The sequence below is a fragment of the Emiliania huxleyi genome (assembly GCF_000372725.1).
Source record: "Emiliania huxleyi CCMP1516 unplaced genomic scaffold EMIHUscaffold_3, whole genome shotgun sequence".
NCBI lineage: Eukaryota > Haptophyta > Isochrysidales > Noelaerhabdaceae > Emiliania > Emiliania huxleyi.
The window spans coordinates 1,731,544-1,741,643 of NW_005199770.1; the positions used below are offsets into that span (position 1 = coordinate 1,731,544).

The 10,100-nt window shown below is 66.6% G+C and overlaps 2 protein-coding genes across 2 annotated transcripts in view; one reads left to right on the plus strand and one right to left on the minus strand.

The window, feature by feature from the left end:
• Window positions 1-1,268, minus strand: part of GSH5 (gamma-glutamylcysteine synthetase) — a gene marked incomplete at both ends in the record, with an annotated part of 5,866 nt that extends 4,598 nt beyond the window's left edge. The window contains 2 exons of the mRNA XM_005775411.1: window positions 405-627; window positions 946-1,268. Of these exons, the coding sequence (XP_005775468.1) occupies window positions 405-627; window positions 946-1,268 (546 nt within the window). The remainder of the gene's footprint in view (window positions 1-404; window positions 628-945) is intronic.
• A 1,265-nt stretch (window positions 1,269-2,533) lies between these two features.
• EMIHUDRAFT_195575 (hypothetical protein) lies at window positions 2,534-4,043 on the plus strand (the record flags this gene model as incomplete). The annotated part of the gene is made up of 5 exons (XM_005775412.1): window positions 2,534-2,899; window positions 3,012-3,262; window positions 3,333-3,504; window positions 3,809-3,919; window positions 3,990-4,043. The coding sequence occupies 5 exons, from the start codon at window positions 2,534-2,536 to the stop codon at window positions 4,041-4,043; spliced, it is 954 nt and encodes a 317-aa protein (XP_005775469.1).
• Window positions 4,044-10,100: the final 6,057 nt, after the last annotated feature.

Genomic DNA, 10,100 nt, shown 5'->3' on the forward strand with positions numbered 1-10,100 from the left:
CGCGTCGCGCAGCAGCGGCGCGCGGATGTCCCCCTTGCGGGAAGGGAAGGTGCGGTAGGGGGGCCAGGGCTAGCCCTCGCGACTCCACGTCTGGACGACAGGAGCCCCACGGCAGTCAAAGTGCAAGGCCCGGTGCGCGTGGGTGAGCGGTGTGAGAGTGTGAGACAGGCGGTCTGCTCCGCGCGCAGCAGCGGCGCGGCGGCGTCTCGCTCTGCCGCCTTGGAGATATGAGGAGATATGGGGAGATATGGGGAGATATGGGGAGTTATGGGGAGGTATGAGGAGATATGGGGAGATGTGGGGAGATATCCGCCGCCTTGGAGCCGCGCCGCAGGCGTATGTTGCGAGTGAGCGCGTGGAAGCGCGGAAGCGGCGTGATGAGAGCGTCGGGCGCGCTGGCCGACAGCGTCGCGTCGTTGCCTGCGGGACGGGTCAGAGAGGGGTCCGAGAAGGGTCCGAGGAAGGGCGGCGAGCCGACTCGTCGCGTCGTGGCCCGCGGCGGCTGCGGGCTCGGCAAAGTCGCCCACGCCGAGAGTCGGGAAGGCGGGCATGGTGATCGCGCGCTCGTCTGGACGGAGCACCGCCGCCAGCCGCTTCCGCCGCAGCCGCATGTTGTGCTCGACTCGCCTGGTACAAGAAAAGATGCACGCGCGTCGTTTTTCTTTTCTTGGATCAGCCGCATGTTGTGCTCGACTCGCCGGAGGTCGGCGGTGTACCCGCCGTACGGCACGCGCGGTGTGCCTAGGGAAAGGTCCGAGGAGGGTCCGAGAAGGGTCCGAGAAAGGTCCGAGAAGAGGTACCCGCAGGCACGCGGTGTGCCTAGGGAAAGGTCCGAGAAGGGTCCAAGAAGGGTCCGAGAAAGGTCCGAGAAGGGGTACCCGCAGGCACGCGGTGTGCCTAGGGAAAGGTCCGAGGAGGGTCCGAGAAGGGTCCGAGAAGCTTCACCCGCCGTATGGTACGCGCGGTGTGCCCTCGACCATCCACGCGCCGTACTCCGGGTGCCACGAGCACGCCTCCCCGAACCCGTCCCGGCGTCCAAACTGGTGCTCCTTCTGCCGCAGCACCTCCAGCACCTCCTCCGCCCGCAGCGCCACCTTGGCCGTCTTTTGCTTCTCGTCCAGACGCACGAGGTGGTATTCGATCTCATCGCCCCAGAGAAGCTCGTCGCTGGTCAGCGCCTTGTTGTCGTGGAACATCGCGACGAACTGCTGCACGCCGTGCTCGCGCACGTAGCTCAGCCACGGCAGCGCCTCGTCGAAGGCAAACATCTCGTCCTTCGAGAGCTGCTGCTCACCCGCGCCGCCGCGTACGCGGCCGATGTGCGGAGGCAGGCGAGCGGCCTCGCACGCACTCAGCAACAAGGCAGCGATGCCGAGGAAGAGCTTGAGGTGCACCGGCCGAGGTACCGGCGAAGGCACCATGGCTGGCTAACTGTTCGACGCGAAAAAGAGAATTTTGGTCGTTGGCTGAGGTGGCGGGCCGGAAGCTCACGAATGAATGGGGCACCGGGGAAGTGTTGACGTGGCCGCAAATGAAGCGAGTCTATGGCCTCAAAGACAACACGACGGAACATAGCGAATACAAGAGGCTGGCGGAGCAGCTGGAGCGACCAGAGTGGGCGCAGCTGCGACAATACTGGAAGTGGGCGGCCATAGAAGAGCGCGCACACGGACAGAAGACGGAACGGAGGGCGCCCGATAGGGTGCGGAAGGTGAAGGCGGCAAGGAAGGCGCCGACCTGCTACGGGGGAGGCACGGAGGAGGACGAACACGGATGGGAGTACCTCTGCGAATGGGAAGGCGAGCAGAGCGACAGCTGGGTGTGGCACGATAAGATGCCCCACACATGGGAGCAGGAGCTAATGCACGCGCAAGGCGCGAGACGGCAAGCGGCGTCCTTCCGAGAGTGGCTAGAACACCGCAGAAGACTAGGTAGATCGGGGCCGGAGGCAGCGCAAGCGGACAGGGGGTGCGCGTTCGCAGGGAAAGGGCCTTAAAGTAAACACGGGTCTCCGAGGGTTGGTTCCGTGTACCGGGTTTCCCCTTAACTTCAGAACGCCCCCTCTACTCGGAGCTAGCAGACACGACACTGTACACCACGCACGTGCACAGGTCCTCACTCAGCATCCCGTCCCAGGGTTCCACCGCCCGCCTTCCCGGGGCTCCGGTTCTCCCTGATTCGCTCTTTTATTCGCCTGTTTCTGATGTCTCTCCTTTTGGTATTATAAAAAAGTCCCGGAAAGTGAGAAACGCCGGGCAGCGTGACGCATTACTGAACCCTCCCATACGTGCTCGTGCTCCTCCTTTGCTGTCCCATCTCCCCATCTCTTTCCCGCCTGGGCGGGGCGGTGGGCGGGCGCGCGGTGCGGCGTGGCGTGTGCGTGTGCGCGACTGCGACGAAGGACCGCTCGCAGAGGACCATTGGGTTTGTACTATTAACAACGAAGGAAATCAGAAAAAAGAGAATTTCGTTGTATGCTCATCACATCCGCCGGCTTTTGCGTGCCTGCAGTTCGCCACCGTGTATCGCACCGATGTTGGTTGGGCTTCTCCAATTCGCCGCGGCCACCGCGTTCTCGCCCCGGCCCGCGCAGTGCCCGGTGGGCGAGCCGATCGTCGGCCCGTGCACGGTGGAGCCATTCGAGTGCCCGGTGGGCGAGCCGCACGTCGGCTGCGTGTTGCCCCAATTATCGCGAACTCTCACAAACGTCGTGCCAAACGTGACAATCGGCTCGCACACCTTTTCGGGCAATCCGTGCAAGAACTACCCCGGATACCCGCGTACGCGGAACCCCATCCACCACTACACGAACGCTTTGACGGGAAGCTGCGAGCTGGTCGACGATCTCACAGACTGGGAGATCCCCCAGACCGCGATCGACGTGACGAAGGGCACCCAGGTGGGGGCGGCGGCGAGGGGGGCGGCGGCGAGGGCGGCGGCTAGGGGGCGAACGTGTGGCCTAGGCCGCAGCGGCTTCCGTTCCTCACCCCGTCCCCCCTCTCTCCTCAAAGGGCCTGATCAAGCCCGACCTGGACCCGAAGCCCCTCCACAAAGCGATTGGCCCCGGCAAGGGCTGCGTGGTCAACATCCACTATCACCTCGGGACGGAGCACTACAACGCGGACTCGTACAGCGAGAACGGCCCAGAGTTCCTCGAGCGGGCGCTTGGCTGCGTCCCAGCAAATTATGAGGGAATGGACGGGTACGACCCGACGAAGGACACCGTCTTTTGCTGCGAGAACTATGACCACAACCATCTCGCGTGCGCCAGACGGACGCCGATGCCGCGACTTACCCCATTCCACAACCTCAACACCCGCCCGTCTCCGCAGGTTCGAGGATGAGTTCGGTCGCGAGGGCGGAGACCGGCTGCTGCCAGAGGTGTGGAAAAAGATGAAAGCGGCATTCTGCCACGGCGAGTCGAAACCCAAGTGCTGCACCGGCAACGCACTGTACTCGAACGACATGTTCAGCGACAAGCCCATCTTCACAGAGCAGGAGCTCGTATAGTGTCACCCTTCGCTCTCCTTCCTGCCCAATCTCGCGATATCTTTCCGCGCCTTTGTGTTGCACCCGCCCCGTTTTAGGGATCTGAGAGCTTTTTGTCTTTTGTTATTTTGTACAACCTTTCGTCGGCTAACGTCCAACGATCGCAGCCATGCTCGCCACCCTTTTTTGTATTTTGAGGATTGAGCCTGTCCGGTGTCCGGCGCTGGCGGTCACACTCACAGCCGTCACAGATCTCGTCTAAATCTCGTGGGGTCGTGTAATATCCGAAGTGCACCTCCACTCCCAGCACCCGACCCAGGGACCGCAAAGGAAAAACGACACTCTCACCTTCCCTCGTGTCCGCGATTGGGAGGGCACTTATGCTTTTGCGAGCATTCTGAGTCATGCGTGCTCCTTCGCCAGCAACAGGGTTCCGGCTCCTAGCCAGATAGGGGGTCTGTTGCCACTGGCTGGCCCCTATGCAATCTAGGTAGGTGTAGGTTCACAGAGGGCTCAGCGGCTATTTTTCGCCTCGCTGCGCGGCCCCGCAATAAGGTAGGTACGGCTTTAGGTGGGGCACGGAGCCTGGCGGTTGGCGCCCGCAATATATATAGGTAGGTAGGTAGGGCGTTTTGGCGCGACTCAGAGAGAGATTTTTAGAAGCCAACTTCTTCGACTCAGTCAGTGGCAACAGACCCCCTATCTGGCTAGGAGCCGGAACCCAGTGCCGCTCAGGAAGCTGAAAAAGAATTTGCCCTCACGAAAACAAAATCGACTAAAAAGAAACGAAGGACCGCTCGCGGAGGACCATTGGGTTTGTACTATTAACAACGAAGGCGCTCTCAAAAAGAAAGAAGAAACGCAACCCTGACTCCAAGTGCTCTCTCACAGCAGATGTCCCGGAAAAGAGTGAGAAACGCGGCAGCGTGGCGCACAACTTTACCCTCCCATACGTGAACGAAGGCGGCGTTAATGTGACGAAGTGTCGAAGTATTGTTGAGCCAGGACTCAACATACTCGGGCTGTCGCCGTCCCAAACTGTCACTCCCCTTTCTCCCGGCCGGGGTGGGGCGCGCGCGGGGGCGGCGGGTGTGCGGGATGTCTGTGGGCCCGAGAGCGATATGCCATGTCCGCCTTGCGTTTGTTTCATAACATCGAAGGCTTAGCTCAATAAAAAACCGAGAGCGATATGCCATGTCCGCCTTGCGTTGTTTCATAACATCGAAGGCTAAGCTCATAAAAAAACGCTGCATCGCCGTCGATGCACCCCTCACGTTGGTCTCGAGCGAGTTCATCATCGGCGCCCTGCTGTGGCGACCTTCGCCGCCTCGTGCTCGGCTTCCCGCTTAAGGACATGTTGGAACTCGAGGACAGCCCTGCAGTGCACACCCTCACCGAGCTCGTACAGCTTCGCGGCATCTCTCACGGCGACCAGACCTTCATACAGACGTGAGCCGAGCGCGAGCATCTGCCGGGAGAGCATCGAGAGAGATGCCCGGCCCACTGACTCATCGCCGCGCCTCCGCAGTTGGCGGCACGACAGCAGCGAGGCTCGCGGTGGCATCGCCCGCACGATCAGCTTCCGCGACTTCGCCCGCCTCGTCGAGCAGGCCGCAGGCCGCCTCTCCTCGACGTGCGCCGCCGCCGCCGCTGCCGGCGGCACCGTCGCCATCCTCTCGCTCCCGAGCGTGCCCTTCTTCGTGTACACGCTCGCCGTCATCCGCGGCGGCGGCGCCGCCGCCGTGCTCAACTGGCGGCAGCCCCACGACGCGCTCGTGGCCATGGCCCGCGCCGCGAGCGCAAGGTCGCTGCTCGCGTCGGTAGACCTTGGCAACGAGGCGCGGCGGCTGTGCGACTCCGCCGCGGGCGTGCGGCTGCTCTGGATTCCGCGCAGCTGCGCCGACGATGCGCCCGCCCCGACGCCCGACGGTCCGTCCCGACCCCATTCAGCCGCCGCCGATGCGACATCTGCCCAGCCGCCGGCAGAGGTCAGAGCGGGAGGCGGCGACGCCGGCACCGATGAAGCCGGCTTTGCGCGAGAGGCGGCGCAGCGGGAGGGAGAGCTCGCCGGCGCTGACTCCTCTCCCGGCAACGCGACCGCCCTCCTCCTCTTCACCAGCGGCTCCACGGGCGCGCCCAAGCCGGTCGCTCTGTCGCACTGCGCGCTGCTGGCGGCCTGCGGCGCAAAGCGGCGCATGTCGGCGGAGCTGCTCTCGACGCAAAGGGCGGGGACGCTCTCCTTCTTGCCAAACTTCCACGTCATCGGCCTCGTCAACAACTTCCTCTTCAACCTCTCCGCCGCCATCCGATGCGCTGTCCTCGAGGATGCCGCCGCCGCAGGCGCACGCAGCACGCGCCGCCTCTCACACACGCGCACGATCACCGGCACCAACACCACGCACACACCTCATGCATGGACACACGCCGCCGCCTCTCCCGTCCAGACCCGCAACGCGCCCACGGACACGTCCCACCGACACGTCCCACCGACACGTCCCACCGACACGTCCCACCGACACGTCCCACCGACACGTCCCACCGACACGTCCCACCGACACGTCGTCCCACCGACAGTCCCACCGACACGTCGTCCCACCGACACGTCCCACCGACACGTCCCACCGACACGTCCCACCGACACGTCCCACCGACACGTCCCACCGACACGTCCCACCGACACGTCCCACCGACACGTCCCACCGACACGTCCCACCGACACGTCCCACCGACACGTCCCTCGCAGGCCCGCTCACGGCTCGGATGCTGCTGCGCGCGTGCGAGGACTCCGCGCCTAGACCTCTCCTGTACTCCCGCGCGCTACTCGCCGCGCTTAGGAGACGCACTCGCCTTGCACTCGATGGGCTGGCCCTTGTGTAGCGCCTCCGCAAGTCTGCGAGGACGCTGCACGACGACACTGCCCCACACATCACCCTGACTGGGGGCGTCCCTTCACGGCGCAAGTAGCCACCCTCCCCTACCCCCACGGTACCCGAACCCACCCTCCCACACCCTGACCGGCCGCGTCCCTTCACGGCGGCAGGACCTCGAGCCGACGGTGCTCGACACGGTGCCGCATCTCGCCCAGGAGATGCTCCTCCTCCTCGACACTCCGGAGGGGGCGCCCCTCGCCGCGCCGCTCAAGCGGCTGCGCTATCTCCTCGCCGGCGGCGCCGCCCTCAACGGGGCGCTGCTGCTGCCGCTGCTCGCCCGGCACGACGTCTCCCTCTGGCCGCACTACGGCCAGACCGAGCTCGGCGGCCCCATCCTTGCGGGTGGCCTCGAAGGAGACCTCAGTGCGATGCGGCCGCCTCCGGGCGTTGGCTGGCGCCTCGCCCCCGAAGGCGGCGGCGGCGGCGGCGGCGGCGGAGGCGGCGGAGGGGAGGAGGGCGAGGTTGGCGAGGGGGAGGAGGGGGAGGGCGAGCTCCTGCTGACTGGGGTCGGGGCATCGCGTCCCGGCGACACGGTGTCCGCCGACACCCCTGTCCGCACGGGCGACATCTTTCGCGCGGTCCGCGGTGCGGACGGCGCCGTGTGTGGCTGCAGCACGTCTAGGACCAGCCGAGATTACCCGAGATGGCCCGAGATTAGGCGCGGACGGCGCCGTGTGGCTGCACCACGTCTGCCGGCGCGACGACCTCCTCGTCCTCTCGACGGGGGAGATGACCAACCCGCTCCCCATCGAGCAGGTACCCACCCTCCCCTACCCCCACGGTACCCGAAGCCACCCTCCCCTACCCCCACGGTACCCGAACCCACCCTCCCCTACCCCCACGGTACCCGAACCCCCCTCGAGCAGGCGCTGCTCGCGCGGTGCGCAGAGCACGTGCGCGCCCTCTGCGTGTACGGGCAAGGCCGGCCGACGCCCGAGGCGGTCGCGGAGCTCAAGGCGGGTGCGGACGCCGCCGCCGCCCGAGCCGCTCTGCTCGAGGCGGTGGGGTGCGTCAACGCGACCCAGCCGCTCTGGTCGCGGCTGCGCAAGCAGTGCCTCACCCTGCTGCGGCCGCCTTCCGACGAGCCCCTGCCCACATCTGCAAAGGGCAACGTGATCCGGTCTCGCGTCGAGGCGCGGTTTGCGAGACCGGCAGAGGGCGGCGCACCCTGGGGCAGCGGGGGAGGGGAGCGGGGCGCCCTCCCGCCTCCCACCGCCGCCCAGGCCGCCCCCGCTCCCTCCGCGGGCCTTCCCGCGGCCCGTGCCGCCGCTGGCGGTGGCGGTGGCGGTGGCGGTGGCGGTGGCGGTGGCGGTGGCGGTGGCGGTGGCGGTGGCGGTGGCGGTGGCGGTGGCGGTGGCGCCGTCGCCGTCGCCGTCGCCGGAGGAAAGAGGCTGCGCCAGGGCGGCGGCGAGGGCGGCTCGCTCAACGAGCTGCTCTGGCCGAGCTACGCCGGCCACCTCGTCTACGCACTGCACGGCCTCGGCACCTTCGAGGCCCTTGCGGAGTGGGGCCCTGAGCCCCTCCCCCTCCTCCCATTCGCGGGCCGCCTCTCGCCCCCTCCCCCTGCCGACGAGCTGCTGCGCTGCCTGCGGCTGCTGGCGATGCACGGCGTGCTTCGCGAGGCGGCGGCCGACGATGCACGAGGCGGCTTCGCCTTTGCGCTCACGCCGCTGGGGCTCCGGCTCCGCGCAATGCTCGCCGACCGGATGGTTGACCTCTTCTCCTTCTCTCCCGCCTACCTGACCGCGTGGGCCAACCCGACACCGTACATGCGCGGCGAGAGGTGGGGAGAGGTGGGGAGAGATGGTGAGAGATGGCTGTAGGCCAACCTGACTCCGTACATGCGCGGCGAGACTCAAGGCCGCGTGCCGTTCGAGCACGCCGCGGGGGAGGGCCTGTTCGAGGCGATGAAGGGGGACGCCGCGCTGCAGACGCACTTCAACGAGTGCTTCAACGACGAGCTGTGAACAGCGTCTCTTCACACCTGCAGCTGTGAACAGGCACTTCAACGAGTGCATGGCCTCGATCACGGACGGCGACGTGCCGCTCCTGCTGCAGATGTACGACTTTGGCGGCCTCGGCGGGCGACGCCTCGTCGACCTCGGCGGCAACTGGGGCAAGATGATGCTGGCGGTCAAGGAGCGCTTCCCGGAGGTCGGCTGCTCAGTGGTCGACCTGCCCGGCGTCGTCGCGTCGGTCCCTCCTGCGCACATGTCCCGCGGCGTCGACTTTGTGGCGGGCGACATGTTCGACGCCTCCACGCTGCCCGCGTGCGACGCGGTGCTTCCGGAAGCACCGTCCTGAGAGGAGCTCGCGAGGAGGTCGCGAGGATGTGTCGCGATGGCCCCCCGAGAGTAGGTGCTGATGAAGCACATCCCGAGCTTACCCGAGCTTACCCGAGCTTACCCGAGATTACCCGAGAGTAGGTGCTGATGAAGCACATCCTGCACGACTGGGACGACGAGCGCTGCGTCGCGATCCTCACCTCGTGCGGCGAGGCGCTGCCGCCGCACGGCAACGTCATCATCGTCGACAACCTTATAGACCCGAACGCCATCCCCTACCCCACGGTACCGAACCCATAGGCAACGTCATCATCGTCGACAACGTGCTGCCTGCGGCGGGGCAGGCCACCGAGCACGCACACACAGCAGACCCCCCCCCCCCCCCCCACACCAACACACGCGCACGCACACACGCACTCACACACGCGCGCCGGGCTTTACACCTTTAATGCCGTGGCGCTTCTGCCTGTCTGGACGTGGAGTCGCGAGGGCTGCCTGGCCCTTGCGCCACCAGCTCGTGTGTGTGGAGAAGCTTCTCTGGCCTGACCTTACCGTAGGCCGCCGCGCACGACCAGCGTAAGCTCGAGTGGGACATGGTGCGTCGGCACTTGCGAGACACGACTCCCTCGCCCCTTCGCCCGACCGCACACCCGTTGCCTGCCACACTCCTCCGCCACCTCCAGTCTGCCGGCACCGCCGCCGCCCTCGGCACGCCCATGGCACGCCCGCCGACACGCCCAGACGAGGATGGTCCCGCTCGGGGGCTATCTCGGGTAATCTCGGGCAATCTCGGGTGATCTGGGGTGATCTCCCCCAGACGATGATGGTCCTGCTCGGGGGCAAGGAGCGCACGCAGCGGCAGTGGCAGGCGCTCGCGGACGCGGCAAACTTTGACATCGAGTCGATCGTCCTCGCGCCGCGCGCGCACTGCGACTACCTCGTCCTGGCCAAGCGCGGCACGTCGGCGGCGGCGCGAGAGCCCGTCACCCCTCTCCGCTGGTCGCCGCCGCGCCCACCGCTCGCGCGCGAGATGGCTCGAGGCGGAGCGGAGGCCGCCGGAGCGGCAGGCGGCGAGGCAGGGGTTGCGGGCAGCCGCCTCGACGCGGCGGCGAGCCTCTCCGCGGTGAGTTCACCCGAGATTACCCGAGGTCACCCGAGATCACCCGAGATTACCCGAGAGGGTCCGAGATGGCCCGAGCCTCTCACCGGTGCTTCGAGCGCACGGCGGAGCGCGTGGCCGCTTCTCGGGGCGGTCTCGGACACCTCTCGGAACCTTCGGACACCTCTCGGAACCTTCCTGCAGGTGCTCGATCTCGTGCGCGAGGTGGTGGGCGAGCGAGTCGACGCAGACGCGCCGCTGATGCAGGCGCGGCCCACATGCTCCCCCCCCCCCCCC